The sequence below is a fragment of the Salvia miltiorrhiza genome, chromosome 8 (assembly GCF_028751815.1).
Source record: "Salvia miltiorrhiza cultivar Shanhuang (shh) chromosome 8, IMPLAD_Smil_shh, whole genome shotgun sequence".
Classification (NCBI taxonomy): Eukaryota; Viridiplantae; Streptophyta; class Magnoliopsida; order Lamiales; family Lamiaceae; genus Salvia; species Salvia miltiorrhiza.
Window position 1 is genome coordinate 548,659 of NC_080394.1, and position 18,508 is coordinate 567,166.

Here is an 18,508-nt window from a genome sequence, read left to right on the forward strand (position 1 = left end):
TTGTTTGGAAACTTAATTTCTCATGATTATATATATATAGTTATTAAAAAAATATTATTTATATATTTTTTTTATTGTTTTAAGATAATAGGTGTCTTAGAAGTAATAGAAATGCTAGCAATTCTTACCAACTCAGCCAATAATTTGCATAGATATCGACCAACACAACTTCTCTTACACGAATGTACGAGTTTTAAAACACCAAATCAATTAAAAATCATTAAAGTAATAATAGTTGTTGAGTTTTATTAATTTTAAAATTCTTCTGCTAAACGTCATCAACATCCATCTTTTTCGTACAATCGTGACTAATCACGAATCTTAGCAGTATTTAATTTGACATGTTTCACGTGAATTTTGATTGAGAAATCTTACCATTATGTATTAATTCAAATATGTCTAGGCTCAATAATTAGATACAACTTGACATATATAGTATTATTTTGGTAGACATGCAAATTATTAAGTTTGTCCTTTTCTATTGTTTGTTTTCTTTTCTATTTTTCGTAAAAGATAAGTTTATGTGATCAGGGAAGGGCTAAAATAAGAACATTTCTTAAGATAGAAAATAAGAATCATTTTCAGCCCTTAGATCATGAAGATCTACGGTTGATTCGTAATCCTGTTGGATGGATTTATGGTCCTGGGTTCGAATCTCAAAGGTAGCAAAAAATTATTTTTCATAATTCATACCTTTATACAGCGAATTCATACGTGTTCTACATAAAATTCATACATTAAAAATTGCTCTTATTTCTTATTTTAAGATGTGCTCTCACGGTAGCCCACCCCTATGTGATCATATCACATCGATCTGCAAATATTTCACGTTGGAAGCACATGTACTTTGTCGCAATAGACGTGTAATATGAATTGAATTTTACAAATAAAATCCGTCTCATGATCCTCAAATTAATCCTTCAATTCGAGAAATTTTCCGTTGTTCGAGATTATATTGTCCTGAGGGATTGAATTGGCCCGAGATTACTCGAAATTATTTTTGTCAGCCAAGACTCATACGCCATGACTAATCCTACGTGGCATAATCTTGAGATTAAATATTGAGCCATATTTATTGAACTGAACAAGATATTACAAGACTAATCTTATCTAATTCTACAAACCGAGCATGCATCCCCACACTACAAGAATTCATGTCATAGACAACACGATATAGACAACAGTTCTTCAAAACTATCATCTATTATACCTATATATAGACGATGGTTTATATATAGAACTATAGAAGCTCGTCGTCTATATAGAGCGGTCATAGACGACGGTCCTCAACACCGTCGTCTATTCTAGAATTGAACAAAAGATAGTACAAAAAAACCAATAATTAATTTGATTATCTTATATAAATAAAAAATTGCTTGGTGGGGGCTTGAGCCCCCCTCCCCACATGAACGTGGAGTATATTTTATTCCGACAAGATCATCCCTCTCTTCCCACTACAAAACTACAAGAGAGATCTCAAAGGAAAGCAGAAAATCAGATCAAATCATGACATCCCTCTCACCAATTCCATCATTCGAAGATCTCAAGATCACATTTCAAGAATACTCCTTAGTATCTCCATCACAAGAAAAGACTCAGCCAAAGTCAATCTTCTTGTCTAACATTGACCAAATTCTTGATTACAACATCCCAACAGCCCATTTCTTCAAGAGAAATCCAGATTTCCCACCTCAAATTGTTGCTGAAAAGCTCAAAATCGCGCTGCGAAGAGTGCTGGTTCCATACGATTTCATGGCGGGGAGGTTGGAATTGAACCCCCAAACGGGGCGCCTAGAGATCGATTGCAACGGGGCCGGGGCCGGATTCGTCGTGGCTTCGTCTGAAATTTCACTAGATGGGGATTGTTTGATTCATCCAAATTTGGGATATCGGCAGCTTGCAGTTGAGAAGTTGGAGAATTTGGCCCATGATGATAAACCTCTTTGTGTTTTTTTGGCCGATTGTGGTAAGTCCGTTACGTTTTTCATGTTACTGTTTCTTTTTAGGACTATTTTTTTTTTTGAAATATTTTAAAGGTCGGGCCATTTTACATGATTTAATAAAGATATTATTTTTGCATTTTTTAAAGTTTGATTATTTTTGCAAATCGCTCTATATTTATATAAATTAATCCATATGCATATTTATGTCCACTTCTTTTGATTGAATATTTGTAGTTTCTTTATTAAAATTGAGTTTGTTTTTTATTTAATATCGTAAATTTATCAAAAAGAAATTGAGTTTGTTTTTTATGCTGAGAATGCATAATTTAGATATGTCTATATTATGATTACCTATATTAATTAATTTAAAGTATAAGAACTTTTAGTTTTAACCAATAAGTTCAGGGATAAGATTTGAAAAAACATGAATCATGTCTACAAATGAAATTAGAGGGATCCAATTCAAAAACATTAAACTAAAGAAACTCACAAATGCATATATATATCTTTTTTTAATTTCAACACTATGGGTCTGGAATGTCTTTTTTGAAAATGGGTATGGAATGTCATGTCACATCATTCAGAGGTAGTGTTTTTTGATATCTTTTATAATATATAGTATTTATTTAGATCTCATATTTCATCTTACCGACTTATATCATCCTTACATTTATAACATGGATTTCTATTTTTTCAATTATTGAATAAAAAATTGAAAAATTATGTACGGTAAGATTTGAATTTGAAATTTTTGATGACTTCAGACATTCATCACTTGAATTTTTACCGGTGTCTATTTCTAGATCACATCATTCAAGTGTGGTGGATTTGCGATTGGCATGTCAACTAATCACATCATACTCGACGGCATGGGTGCCAAGGCATTCATGGAAAACCTAGCCTCGCAAGCTTTCGACGACGAGCCCTTGGCCGTCGTCCCTTGCAACAATCGCCGCCTCCTCTCCGCTAGATCTCCGCCTCAAGTGGCATTCCCCCACCACGAATACCTCGACCTCAATCTCCCAACCGGAGAAGGCTCTCGCCCGCCCGTGTATGATTGTAACCGAGAAGAATTAAATTTTTGAATTTTTAAATTAAACCCAACTGACATAACTAACCTAAAGGTCAAGGCCAAAAGTGCTACCAATGAAAATACAAAGATTAGCACCTTTAAGGTGGCGGCGGCGCTTATGTGGTGGTGCCACGCCTTTTCCGGTGACCTAGGGCATAAAAAGGATGAATATTCGACTGTATTGACTTCTATCAATTTAAGGTCGAGGGTAAATCCACAACTTCCACTTTCATATAGTGGCAACGGAGTGCTGCCTATAGGGATTTCAACCACATTTGAGGACCTCGAAAAAGGGCCTTTTTCGAGACTAGTGGAGCTAATCTCCAATAGGATTAACGATATGACTTATGAATATGCCAAATCAGCTTTTGACTGGCTCGAGGTGCACCGTGGGGTCCCCCACGGTGATTATCTCATTGCCTCGTGGCTAGGGTTAGGGTTTGACCAAGTCGGGTACCCATGGGGAAAACCGATTTATAGCTGCCCCATCGTGAACCATCGGAAGGATATATGTTGGATTTTTCGTGATGCTGTTGATGACGGAGTTGCCGCCATGGTGGCGTTGCCGGCGGAAGAGATGGTACGATTTGAGGCACTCTTTTATGAATTTCTTGGATGATGAAATTAATTAATTGATGTAACATATCCTTATGTAATTGTTTATAATTTATATATGTTGCATCTTTCAATTATTTGTGATAATTAGCTATATAGTTGTGAGGATTTTAGTTCTTATCGTTGTTTTTGTTTTCTCAGCTGAGTTTGTGATTCTTAACTACTTCCATTACTACATAGAAAATCACAACACTTAGATCCAGATTTTTCTTTTCCTATCAAAACAACACAAACTTTCATTTAGTAATTTATTTGACTTTGTCGAATTGGGATTTGACAAATGAATTTCAATCAAACTTTTTGGACGGCTGCAATTGTCGCAGAGCGGCTTTGGCTATGATATTTCCACCGCTTGCACACACTCACCACAAACAACTCCTCGAAAATCGAAATACTATCTCGTAGACGAAACTCTTTAAAATACTCTCTCAGTTTCATAAAAACACGAACATTTGTGAATGACACGGTGTTTAAGAAATGTTATATAGAAGTATATTGTGAGTGGAATTAAAAGAGATCACTTTATGAAAAATAAAAGGATTATGATGGGGCAGTGTTGCAAAAATAGAAATGTTCATATTGTTTGAGACGGTCTAAAATAACAAAAAAATCATTTTTTTTGTGAGATGAAGGGAGTATTAGTATATCGTTAATTCCTAAATAGACATCCAAGCTGAAATTTGATTCTTTATTTACAAATTCATTCAATAAAATATAAATTCATAATAGATCTTCACGATTCAATTTAAAGTGGGTACGTAGTTTCCCATTAATTTTATAAGATATATATATATGTCGACTCATTTGGACCTTTCTTTCTCTCGCTCTCTTTATATATATAAACTACTTTCAATCTTTAATCGTGAATTCATTACTTTGCTAAATGAATTCATCGTTTTGCTTCATAAAAGCTAATAATAATAATAATTCATCATGTATTCATAATTCATTACGTTATATTTAAAAGATGTTTATAATTTCCTAACCGTACCTTACAATTATTGTCAAATTAATAATGTATATATACATGTATCGTACGTAGTATATATATACAGTAAACTAGCCCAACATAGTGTGTTTATAATTAAGTTTAGTACCTTGCACAGCATGGCAGTCAGAAATTGACCCATCTCATGCATGTGAAAATATTCAAATAAAACTTGGCCCACTTGAATAAATGCAATAAAATAAGAAATTTATCTCCCACTCTCAATTCCCAGCAAATGTTGACCACATACCAAGATATTTTACTTTCAAACAAAGTACTCTTTCGTTTTTTTGCTGAGCCTATATAAATTAAGAGTGTGTTCAATTTATCATTTTTTTATAAGTTACATAAGTAAACACAGAAATTTAAAGACCGTACGAGATGAGATAACAAAATTTCTCATTTTAAATTAATTCCTTCCTTTTTATCCCCCTCATTTTGTACAAAAGAAAATTAAGAAGAAGAATAATATTATTACACCAAAAATGAAGGAATAATATTATTCATTCTTGGAGTGAAAAAGAAGAGATGAGAAATGATAGGATTCTATTTTATAGAAAATGATGGAAAATAAAGGAGTTTAAAAGGAGAAATTTTTACTATCTCGTTTTCTAATGATAAATTTATCAACCAAAATTATGTAATGGGGTTAAAATAGACAATCTAAATTTTGTGCCCAAAACACTTTTTCTGTTAGTATAGATATAGATTAATATAGATGTGGTGTTTATATTTTTGCACACATTCTTTTATGATATTATCAATCTCTTTCACACATAATATTTTTAAAAAAATTATCTAACAAATCATTTAAAAATTACTCCCTCTGTCAACGAAAATATGGCCTAAAGGACGATGACACAAGTTTTCAGAAAACTTGTATTGTTTATTTAATGAGTGGAGAAATGGTCTATAAATTTAAAACAATGGAAAAAGTTAATTAAGTTAGTGAGTAGAAAATGGGCCCACAAGTTAGTCAAATAATTGCTAAAAATAAGTTATACAGTCACATATTTTTATGGACGGACCAAAATGCTAAATTAAATCATATTTTCGTGAACGAAAGCAGAAGTAAACAACAAATTAACTTTAATTTGTTATTTTTTCACTTTATTCGATCTTTTAACTATTTTGTCGGTATACCATCCCCACAATTACTACCACATGCTCCTTATCCTTTTTCCTTCATTAATTTCCTTCACTCTCACCACTACCAAATCAACACTGTTCCACCAATCAATTAAGCCAAAGAAATCTGAGCTTGAATTCCCTCAGATTGTTGCAATGGCAGAAGCAGTGGTGTCGATGGCTCTAGAAACCTTGCGAGATTTGTTGTTGGAAGAAGCAAGATTTTTATCTGGTGTGGGTGACCAAGTGAAGGAGCTCGAGTGGCAGCTCAAAGAGATGAAGTGTCTCCTCAAAGATGCCGATAGAAGACGACATGAAAGCGACACCATATTCAATTGGATCTCGGAGATCAAAGATCTTGTGTACAGAGCGGAAGCTGCCATTGAAAGACACGCAGCTTATCAAGTGACTTCAACGAGAAGACGAGGCCTCAGACAGCTCGTCCGCAGATGTAGTTGCAGTCTGCAAAAATACAAGTCAATCCACCAACTAGGCTCGGAGATTTCACCAATCAAATCCCGACTTGAAAGGATAAACAAGGAAATGTTAGAAAGTGGCATAAAGAAGAGCATCATCAACAATACAGATGAAGGGGAAAGCTCGTCCGCCAACAACAGGGCAAGGAAGAGTTTCCCCGAATTCGAGATCGGAGACTGTTTTGTGGGGATGAAGGACGAGCTCAAGCAGCTTCTTCATCTCCTAGTGGAAGACGAAAAGCATCGAGTAATTTCAGTGTGGGGAATGGGGGGATCAGGCAAGACCACCATTGCCAAAAAGCTCTACAACGAGACCAAGTCCAGCTTTGATCTTTCCGCATGGGTTTGCATTAGTCAGCAATGTCAGAGCTTTCAATCAGTTTGGAATGATGTTCTCATGCAACTACAGCATCAAAACACGAAGGATGCGCCAAAAATAAGGGAAGATGCTACAAGTTTGAGCGAGTGGGAGTTGAAGGAGCGACTATGCAAGATACAAAAAGAGAAGAGATGCCTCATTGTTTTTGACGATCTTTGGGAAACTTCTCATTGGGATGGCTTCAAGCATCCCTTCCTTGTCCAAGATTTGCAGAGCAAAATCTTGATCACCACGCGCGAACGGGAAGTCGCGGAGATTGGATGCCCTGTCAAACTTGGGCTTCTAAAAGAGGAAGATGCTTTGGAACTACTCAAGAAGAAATCATTTCCCCACACCAACATTCCAGGTTAGTTGGATTTGACTTCTAGTCTACAAATAATATTCTAGATTTACCTGCTTGTAGTTTCTTTTTTGCATCATCGGTTCCAAATTAGATGAGAGGATATGATTAAGCTATAAAGTTACTATTCAAGTAATTGTTATTTGTTTTTCAATGCAGAGTTTGCATTGGAAGAAAATGTTGAGAAAATTGGGAAAGAAATGGTGAAGAAATGTGGGTATTTGCCGTTGGCAATTTGTTTACTCGGTGGGGTCTTGAGAAAGACAAATTCGATGATGGAGTGGAAGTTAGTCAAAGAATTCATATATAGAGATGAAAGTGAGATTGATGGAGTGCTAAATTTAAGCTATGAAAGTCTACCCTATTATTTGAAGTCATGCTTTCTCTATATGGGTATATTTCAAGAGGATGAAGATATATATGCTAACGATCTATATATGATGTGGATAGCACAAGGCATGATTTCTATTGGAGACAAGGACAAAACTTTGAGGGAAATTGCAGAGCTCTACTTGGGTGAGTTGGCCTCCAGGTCCATCGTCCAAGTCGAAATTTTCGATGGTGTCGCACCTGGAATAAAATATTGGAGCTGCAAACTTCATGATGTAGTAAGAGAACTATGTTTGAAATTGGGGAGAAGTGAGGATTTTGGTGTGCAGAGTTTGGAGTATCAAAGTGGGAAAGCTTCCTCGCATAGGAAAATACGGCATTTGGCTATACATTTCTGGAAAGAAGTTCAAGTGGAACCGGACGAGCTTACACTCACTTGGGGAGAAGATAGTAGCGAACATTTAAGGTCTCTTCAAATGTTCAATCATATAGGTTCGGGTGTTATTGTTGAGTTTCCCCCGCAAGGTATCGTTGATTTTCAGAAATTCAAATTGCTGAGAGATCTAGTTATGGTGGGATTCAAATTTGAAGGAAGAAAGTTATCAAAAGGAATCGCTAGTCTTGTTCACCTTAGACGTTTGTATTTAAAAAGATGTGATTTTGATAAGCTACCATCGTCCATAAGGAATTTGGTATACATGGATACCCTTGATTTAACTCTTTCGAAGAATGTTGAAGTTCCAAATGTTTTTAAGGAGATGGTACGTTTAAAGCACTTGTTTCTTCCCGATTATGATGAGGAAAAAATTGGACGTTATCGATTGACATTGGACGAGGGAGTGATTGAGTTGGAGACCGTGTGTTATTTGGATAGTAGAGTGCATGACTTAAAATGTATGAACAGAATGAAGAATCTGCGAACTTTCTCAACAAAAATATACGACAACGAAAGCTTGTCAGCCATCATCGACGCCATTGCTCTCATGGAAAAGTTACTGTATAGTTTGGTTGAAATCAAAAAGGGTTGCGAGTTAGGAACAAATAAGGGAGTGTTAACGCTGAAGAAGGTAATCACATGTCCCAATCTTTATACCTTGTGGATTCAAGTTAAGTTAGGGAAGGCGCTGGCAGAGTGCGGGAGTGACTTCATCAGTTCAAAACTTATAACTTTGGTCCTGTCAGAATGTGAGATTGAGGATGATCCAATGGGGATACTGGGGAACCTTCCTTGCTTGATATATTTGCATTTATGGACGAAATCATTTGTGGGGGAGGAGATGACGTGTCCATCAAACAGTTTTCCTCGCCTCACGTTCCTTGCGCTATCTCAATTACCAAAGTTGAGGGAGTGGAGAGTGGAGGCAGGAGCCATGCCCCTTCTCTATGAATTGGAGATCTATGATTGTTCAAGTCTGAAGATGCTTCCACATGGTTTGAGTGGCATTTCTACTCTTCGGAAACTGGAGATTACTGGAATGCCGGAAATGGGGAAGAGGGTATCGGCATCAGGAGAGGATTTCCACAAAGTCATCCATGTCCCTTCAATTATCATCCGAGACTATTGATGATGAATAACTAATCTAGTCTCCACACGGGTAATGCTTGCACCAATCTCATTCTCAATTCCCAATTATGTTGCTTCAATTTTAGTTTTTCTCGAAAAGATAGGTATCTCGATAAGGTTTTAACGACGCATTCTAAACTTGTATCGTCTTGGTTTTTGTTGCAGGGTACTTTTCTCCCCCCCTTGGAGCTACTGTCTTGTTGTTCCATATCCCAAGTGTTTCTCTTTAATTATTTGCACTCTTTTCTCTGCAACCTTGTTTCACTTTAATCACTTATTCTGAAATAAATGTGTATATACAGATATACTTCTTTTATACGCAGCTCCAAGCCTAACATCAGAATGGTGCCCATATTTCATTCCTTGTATTATTAATTAATCTGTTTGATTTTGATGATTCTGCACAATATTGCTTAGTTCCATATGTAGCTGTTTTGGTGAGATTCGACTCTGAAGATTTAAGCTATATAATTCTGTTCTTGAATTGTGATTTTTGTTGCTTGGTTGTTGATGGTTTAATTTACCATTGATTAAGCAAGAAAAATTGGGTTATATATGTTGAAGGACTTGAAGCTGCTTTAGTTGGACTCTTTTCCGGTCAACATATAGGGAATTGTATTCAAATTCCTGTTGTGTTTGAATTGAATTAATTGTTTGTAATTAATGTTTCAAATTTTCAACTCAATCTATTAATTTTAGATAGAAAAAAAACAAGGGAAATGGTCAGTTGAAGGGAGAGAGGGCGAACAATAGACTCAATTTTCCATGTCAACAAATTAAGTGTTTCTCAATACTGATAATAAAAAGAAACATAAAATTCTTAATAATGCCAATTCAGCATATACTTTCACCATTATTTGAGCAATGGAATGAGAGAGGTAAGGTCCAAAAGACTAACGAAAATCCCCCAAATATTGTATCAGTACTCGATGTTTATATGACACATCCTAGAAAATATACTTCTGTAAACATAGTACTAAGGGTGCGTTTACATTGATGGAAAATGAGAGAGAAAATATATTTTCACCCATTTTCTACCATTTTCACATGTTTAGTATGGTGGAAAATTTTCTCCGGATATGGTGGAATATTTTTTCGGGTTACTTCTTTTCACTCCTTTATACTTTAATGTTGGATTATATTATCTTATAGTAGGGGTGTGAAAATATTTTTTAACATTTTTTTATCTTTTCATCTCTAGTAAACATATAATAAAAAATAGTAAACAAATATAATATTTTCTCATCTTTTTTTATCCATCATTTTCCAATGAAAAATTTACAACCAAAATAAACGTACATTAAGTCAAATAGGTGCTATGAACAGAATTAGTCATACTTTCATTTATCAGCTCAATTGCAAAGATAAGTCCAGCCCAATTTCATTCTCTCTCTTCCACTCCCTCTAAAATGGACCCATTCCTTAATTAAGAGATCCAACAAACATAAATTCGGCCCACAAATTACCAGGCTTAACACCACTTCAATTTCATGTTACAAAATCAAACTCAAAAGCCCCAATCTGATTAACTTAGCTTATGCAAATTTAATCCATTTGAAAAAAATCCCATAATATGAAAGATATCGAGAAACTAAATATAGTCGAGGAAGACAATGTCGAGAATATTGATGATCCATTTTAATATCAAGTGACTTGTGTGTTATTGAGAGATGTAGTTTAATCCCCAAATATCCATCTCTAAGCTAAAAAGCCAAACAATAAACATACCTCATCAAAGTTATAATATCTAGAGTTCATTACTAATTAAGGATGGGGGCATGTTTGGTCTTGGTGTTACACCGTTGATATGTGCTCAATATCAACGGTGTTAAAGAGCAAACTTTTTCTTGAAATATCATGACTAGCCACAGATATTAAAATAATAATAATAAAAAAAAACACATATATTGCACCATCAAGTACTAGTACTCCCCTCGCCCAAAAATATGGTATTTTTGTAATTTTGATTCGTTTATAAACAATGTATAGTATGATCTGATTTCTTATGATTGAAATATTTTTTTATAATTGTTTATACATGCGAGGATATTCCTAATTCAATTCAAACATCAATATGTATATATCAAATAAATTTATATATATTTTTTTGTAAATATGCAATATGTAATATGGAAATTAAAATATCCTTGAAATAAATTATGTAATGGGGTAAAATAGACAATCTAAATTTTGTGCCCAAAACACTTTTTCTGTTAGTATAGATATAGATTAATATGGATGTGGTGTTTATATTTTTGTACACATTATTTTCTGATATTATCAATCTTTTCTGATATTATCAATCTCTTTCACACTTAATATTTAAAAAAAAATTATCTAACAAATCATTTAAAAATTACTCCCTCCGTCAACGAAAATATGGCCTAAAGGACGATGACACAAGTTTTCAGAAAACTTGTATTATTTATTTAATGAGTGGAGAAAGGGTCTATAAATTTAAAACAATGGAAAAAGTTAATTAAGTTAGTGAGTAGAAAAGGGGCCCACAAGTTAGTCAAATAATTGCTAAAAATAAGTTATACAGTCACATATTTTTATGGACGGACCAAAATGCTAAATTAAATCATATTTTCGTGAACGAAAGGAGGAGTAAACAACAAATTAACTTTAATTTGTTATTTTTTCACTTTATACGATCTTTTAACTATTTTTTCGGTATACTATACTTTTGGTGTACCGACAAATGATTTAATATGTATTGACTATTGGTGAACTGATTTGGGCTTTGGATATTCTCTTCTTCGATTCAAACTTTAGAAAGCAGCTAGACTGAGTCGCAAATTTGGCATAGCTTCAGCTTAAGTGTTTGAATCGGTGAAGATTGAAAGTGATCCTCGAGCTCTATTTATAGGCGAAGTTTTGAATAGATCCGTTGGTGAGATGGTCTTCAAGATTTTTGCCGTTGTGAGACAAGTTTGAATCTTCGGCTGAGGCTTCAATCTTCAAGGCTCCTGATTGGTTGAGGATTGAGCGTCCTTTGAAGTAGGAGCATGGAACTTCTGAAAAGGTAGCACGAAATAGGGAATATGGTTCAGACGAGGACGATCTTCGTATCCATTGCATTTACTGCAGTTGTACTAGACTTGAGTACGTGACTTGTTTTAAACTTAAGTCTTTAGTCCGAGGAAGAATGTCTTTCGGAATGTCCACTGATACTTGATTCAAGTATCAATCCCCTTTTTTCACGTGGCCAATATAATTATTCAGTCATAACTGAATCTTCAGATATTAAAGTTTATTCAAAGAAGTTGCCAATATTAATTTAACCTTACAAACTTACTTCTAAAATTAGTAGTTTTCATAATTATAAGTTAAATTATATTTTTACATTTAAAATTATTTTGCATAATAAAACTAATGTTGGCCAGACATATTAAATTGACTGTCGACACTCTTTGCCGATACCATGAGAATTTATAATTTGAATGACAAATATTCTTAGAACAGATAAATGTAGAAAATCGGAGTTAACCCATAAATTTTTATTTTTTTTTACAAAATTAATGAAATTTATTTAATAAAATTTGCCGACATCAATTTCATCTAATGGATATACATCTAAAATTAATATTTTCCACAACTATGAGTTAAATTATATATTTGCATTTAAATATACTTTTGCCGATCAAAAATAATCTTTGCCAAGCATACAAAATGGGTGCCGAGATTATTTGCCGATAATATGGAAAATAATGAAATTTATTCAATAAAATATGCCGACCTCAATTTCATCTAATAGATATCTATCTAAAATTAATATTTTCTACAACTATAAGTTAAATTATATATTTGCACTTAAATATACCTTTGCCGATAAAAAATAATGTTTGCCAAGCATTAAAATTGTGTTGCAGAATATTAAATATTGAAATCATACAAACTAATTAAAGGAATGATTACGTATTTCAAAGGAACAAAATTAAAAATACAAATTATTTTAAAATAAAAGAAATTTATTGAAATTCAATTTGCTTGTATTTATTTCACATGATAAACTTACTCAGAAAATTAATATTTTCATAATTATAAGTTTAATATATATTTAAATTTAAAAATACGTTTGCCGAACTAAATTAATATCTGTCAAGCATAACACATGGCTTGCCGAATAGTGATTGCCGAAAACATGGAAACTCGTGCTAGGAATGACCACTGAGCATTGATCGGACAAAATAATATATATATATATATATATATATATATATATATATATATATATATATATATATATTAAAATAAAGGAAATTTATTCAATTTCAACTTGCTTGAATTTATTTCACATAATAAACATACTTCGAAAATTAATATTTTCAATAAATATAAGTTTAATTATATATTTAAATTTTAAAATATGTTTGCCGAACTAAATTAATATCTGCCAAGCATAAACATTGTCTTGCCGAAATTACTTGCCGAAATCATTGAAATGCGTGATAGGAATGACCACTGAACCTAGATCAGACCAACTTTGAAAAATGGGGTTACTACAAATCATGATTACATAAACGGAAGTTAACACTATTATGTTTAATTTGAATTTAAATTTATTAAAAGCTATAAAGTTAATCGGGACAGGTGGCGCGCATCCAGGTAGGAGTGCTGAAGACCTTGGTGTAGGTAAGAATTTACCATTGTGAGGTATCGGATGAGTTTGCAAGTTAGTAGGGTTGTATACGAATCAAAATAATTTTGTTCGATTCGGTATTCGTGTTCGAATTTTGATATTCGTATTCGAAAATTTACGAATCGAATCCAAATACAAATAATATTTTTGATTCGATTAGTTACCAAATATAAATTGAAAATTTTGATATTCGGTTCATCTCAAACGTTCTTAGAGAACCTATCAACTCCTCGAGTTTCATATCAGAGACATCTCTTGCTTCATCAATAGCAGTAATCTTGTAGTCAAAACGTTTTGGCAACGAACGCATCACCTTACGAACCAGTTTTTCTTCTGAAATCCTTTCACCAAGAGAGAAGCTTTCGTTAGCAATGCGCAACAAATTAGCATGAAAGTCACTAATAGTTTCATCCTCCTCCATCTTGAGCTCCTCGAATCTACTGGTAAGTTGTTGTAGACGCTGCTTCTTGACCTTCGAGTTTCCTTCATAAGTGTTGACAAGAACATTCCATGCTTCTTTGGCTGAAGAACGCATAGAGATAAGAGTGAAAACGTCAACTGTAACAGCAGTTTGAATAGAGTTAAGAGCCTTTTGATTAGCACTAGAGGCATTTAGATCCTGTGTTGTCCACTTGCTTCTGGGTTTGACAGCTCCATCATCATCTTTAGGGGCAGTCCACCCAAGCTCGACTGCAGTCCATGCATTCTCATCCACGGAACGAATGAATGATTCCATGCGCATCTTCCAATATCCAAAATTGGTTCCATCAAGTAGAGGTGGTCGAACAACGGATCCACCTTCTCTCTGAGTAGCCATCGAACACTCGAACAGTACCATGGAACAGACGGCGAAAACGCAGGATCAAAACCAATAAAGCAGGTAACCCGCTCTGATGCCAATTGAAAGAACCGTCTGCTCTCCAAATACATATAAAATCTCGCAGCAACCAAATATGGTACCAAACGGAATACCAAAGCACAGCAAATTGCAGAAAAGAAATAAACGCGAGCACACGCAAGTGGTAACCCAGTTCGGTTAAACAACCTACGTCTGGGGGGCGGCCTCGCCCAAGGGAAAACAATTCACTATGTGAGGTTAAATTACAGCAGGACTTACACAAAGACTCAATCTTTCTAACGCCTCTATAATTTCCCAAAACCCCAACACACGATAAACCGTTGAAAGCTAGATAACACTAACTCTCTAAGTGTGAGCCCCGACGAACACACTTACTCCCTTACAACTCGAAATTCAACTCTCAAAGGAGATAAACAAAACAAAATACTTTGCACTCAATAAACGTAAAAGCAAAGAGCTAAATACCAGAACATTAGATCATAGAATAATGTTCTCACGCTCAAATCCTTGCTGCACACCCCAACTGCTTGAATAAATGTCTAAATCGCCAACCCTAGCTGCTGTGAGAGATCGACCTTATATAGATGAGAAACCTTAAGTTTCCTTCTTGAATAAGGACACATATTTGATAGCTTGCAAGTCAATCCAATAAATACAAAAAGATCTCTTCGAAAATCACTCAAAAAAGGAAACAAAATCTTCAAGATTTGTGTTTATCTGCTGTGAAATATTCTGATGCAGACTTGGTATCACTTTTGGTATCACAGATGGTATCCTACAACCACAATACTATCTATATAAATGACAATAAATAGCATAGAGTAAATCTTACTCTAACATTCTCCCCCTTTGTCATTTATATAGACAAAACATAAAGTTCCTCCTTGCTTGATAAACTCCCCCTCAAATTAAAGAGTAATAGCAGCAATAACAACCAAGAAGCAACAACGACCAAAAGATGAAGTAACATCTTCTCCCCCTTTTTGTCTCAATAAATGGCAAAGGATCAGTCTCGGCATCCTCATCAATAACAATAACAGCACCAGCGTAGCATTAGCAACAACGGCATAAACAACAACATACTCCCTCTTACTCCAACCATCTCTCCACATTGATGGAAATGTTATGGAGCTACAAAACTGATCTCTAACAGGAGATAGACGTATTCTTAGGAAAGAACATCTTAAAGAACATGCTTTGAAGTAATACCTTCATGGAGGGATCAAGAGACTTATGAGCAACTAGGGGAGTGACTTCCGGAACAGTTGCTGAAACAGGTACCGGAACTGTGACTGAATGTTGTGATATGATTTCTCCATTAGTTCCAGCAGTTACAGGAACATGTACCGACTTCTGTACCCACTTCTTCTGAAAATTTTCCTTCTTCTTCTTCTCCCATTTATAAGATGATTTATGAAACTGGGACTGAATATGAGGTTGACTGATCTTTTCTCTAGAATAACCAATGCCCTCCTTGGAACGTCCTCCGGTAATAAGAACTTTATTTGACTGGCAAGTTCTTGTATTCGTCATCTTCTTTTTATCATCGAGATAAAATCTACAACGAGCTTTGATGTGCCCACGACGACCACAATGATGACAAATAGGAACAAATGAATTATTCCCACAATGAGAGGCGTACCGAACCTGCCGAGTTGACACAAACGGTGGATTATGAGAGTGGGTCTGAGTCTTCTTCATGTTGACAGATTGTTCAACAGACTTATGGTTATGACCATGAGATTTGACTTCTTCTTGCTTGTCTTTTTCTTTCTTTTTGGCAGGAACGAACGTGCTTTGATTGTAGTCATCCGTAGGTTTCCCTTGATGATTCTCATAACCAAGACCAGCCTTATTTTTCGAACATTGACCAATTTCTAGAACACGATCAAGTTTCTCCGTACCTGAATTCATCATCTTCACAAGCTTTTGATGATGTTCCAACTCCTTAACTTTAAGAGCCATGGCTTGGTGTTGAATGTTAGCATCACTTTGAAGTTTATCCACCAGTAACTTCAGTTCATCGCGTTCTTTGGAAACATCAGAAAGTTGAGAAGATAAAGACATGTTCACATCCAAAACATCCAGGCACTTCTTATACATGGTTTCGTAGTTCTTGGCCAGATAGTCTTCAACAGGTTCATCGGTATCACTATCAGTGTTTTCTCCATCTATGACTGAAACTGTTACCAAATTTGATGTCTCTTCTTTTCTGGCAGTGAATGCAGCATCACGTTCATCTGATTTATCTTGAATCGCCAGAGCCAGATGATCAACGAAATGATCCTTACTATGTAAAGCTTCTATTTTGGCAAGGAGAGCAATGGATTCCTCATCAGATTCGCTTCCACTTTCATCAGTCTCTTCGTCACTCAGTGAAGCGTTAAAAGACTTGTTTTGCTTTTGGAGCTTCTTTAAAGTATTTGCGCACTCAGCCTGTATGTGACCAAATCCATGACACGCGTGGCATTGTATTCCGGATCTATGAGAGGATTTTTTATCAATCTCATTCGAATTTCCAGTAACTCCAAAATTCTTTGAATTTCCACATTTTTTCTTGAATTTGCTGAAAACTTTTCCAAAGTTTTTGGTGAAGAGAGCTAATGATTCCACAAGATCATCTTGATCATCAATTGAAGAGTTTGACATCTTGTTATTTGATTCGGCAGCGAAAGCTATACTCTTCTTCTTACCAGATTTGTCACCTCTGAGGTTCATCTCAAACGTTCTTAGAGAACCTATCAACTCCTCGAGTTTCATATCAGAGACATCTCTTGCTTCATCAATAGCAGTAATCTTGTAGTCAAAACGTTTTGGCAACGAACGCATCACCTTACGAACCAGTTTTTCTTCAGAAATCCTTTCACCAAGAGAGAAGCTTTCGTTAGCAATGCGCAACAAATTAGCATGAAAGTCACTAATAGTTTCATCCTCCTCCATCTTGAGCTCCTCGAATCTACTGGTAAGTTGTTGTAGACGCTGCTTCTTGACCTTCGAGTTTCCTTCATAAGTGTTGACAAGAACATTCCATGCTTCTTTGGCTGAAGAACGCATAGAGATAAGAGTGAAAACGTCAACTGTAACAGCAGTTTGAATAGAGTTAAGAGCCTTTTGATTAGCACTAGAGGCATTTAGATCCTGTGTTGTCCACTTGCTTCTGGGTTTGACAGCTCCATCATCATCTTTAGGGGCAGTCCACCCAAGCTCGACTGCAGTCCATGCATTCTCATCCACGGAACGAATGAATGATTCCATGCGCATCTTCCAATATCCAAAATTGGTTCCATCAAGTAGAGGTGGTCGAACAACGGATCCACCTTCTCTCTGAGTAGCCATCGAACACTCGAACAGTACCATGGAACAGACGGCGAAAACGCAGGTCGACGATTTGACAGCTATCAGTCAAGAATACATATGACCGGTGGGTGGCTAGATCATGTGTCCGGCCGCCCGGACACATGATTTCACCGGTCGGACACATGATTTTATCGGTCGGACACATGTCTGACCGATAAAATCATGTGTCCGACCGGCTAGATCATGTGTCTGCCCGGTCAGACATGTGTCCGACCGATAAAATCATGTGTCCGGCCGGTGAAATCATGTGTCCGCCCGGCCGGACACATGATCTAGCCACCCACCGGTCATATGTACTCTTGCCTGATAGTTGTCGTCAAATCGTTGACTTTTATGATTGATAGCTGTCAAATCGGTCAAATGTGTAAGTCTTTCACAAAAAACCAAGCAAACCTATCAAATCAAAGGGTACTTAAAGAATAGGGTATAGAATGCTTTGTATAATAAGAGAGGGCATTTTTACAAAAAAAGATAAGGAAGTGGGCACTTTAAATTTTTACTCTTTATTTTTTCTTAAAAAAAAGGAATACAAATTCTAGATCCTCTTTTTTTGCCCATTAACACTTTACTTTATCCTTATAAAAATTATGCACTCACTAGTGGATCACAAGCTCCTGATCTTTATACCTCTTTATCTTTTACTCCCTCCGTCCGCGATATCGTTTCCACATTTGCCATTTCGGTCCGTCCGCGATATCGTTTCCACTTCCATTTATAGTAGTAGGGTCCACAATCTTCCACTCACAACAATTGTGGGACCCAAACTCCACTAACTACATTTCCACTACTATCCACCACTTTTCTTAAAACCC

The 18,508-nt window shown here is 35.4% G+C and overlaps 3 protein-coding genes and 1 pseudogene across 4 annotated transcripts in view; all 4 read left to right on the forward strand.

The window, feature by feature from the left end:
• Nucleotides 1-9,235, forward strand: part of LOC130999700 (probable disease resistance protein At1g58602) — a 46,311-nt gene extending 37,076 nt beyond the window's left edge. Inside the window, exons 2-4 of one of the 2 annotated variants that reach the window (XM_057925318.1) lie at nt 5,968-6,947; nt 7,101-8,866; nt 9,001-9,235. In XM_057925318.1, coding sequence (XP_057781301.1) covers nt 5,968-6,947; nt 7,101-8,836 — 2,716 coding nt within the window. In that variant the 3' untranslated portion in view covers nt 8,837-8,866; nt 9,001-9,235. Of the gene's footprint in view, nt 1-5,772; nt 6,948-7,100; nt 8,867-9,000 lie in introns of those variants that run through there. The other variant, XM_057925317.1, reaches the window with a different exon arrangement.
• Nucleotides 1-18,508, forward strand: part of LOC130999714 (6,7,8-trihydroxycoumarin synthase-like) — a 57,504-nt gene that overhangs the window by 29,663 nt on the left and 9,333 nt on the right. The window lies entirely within an intron of this gene.
• Nucleotides 1-18,508, forward strand: part of LOC130999707 (probable disease resistance protein At1g58602) — a 43,789-nt gene that overhangs the window by 22,172 nt on the left and 3,109 nt on the right. The window lies entirely within an intron of this gene.
• LOC130999715 (acyltransferase GLAUCE-like) lies at nt 1,416-3,748 on the forward strand (annotated as a pseudogene).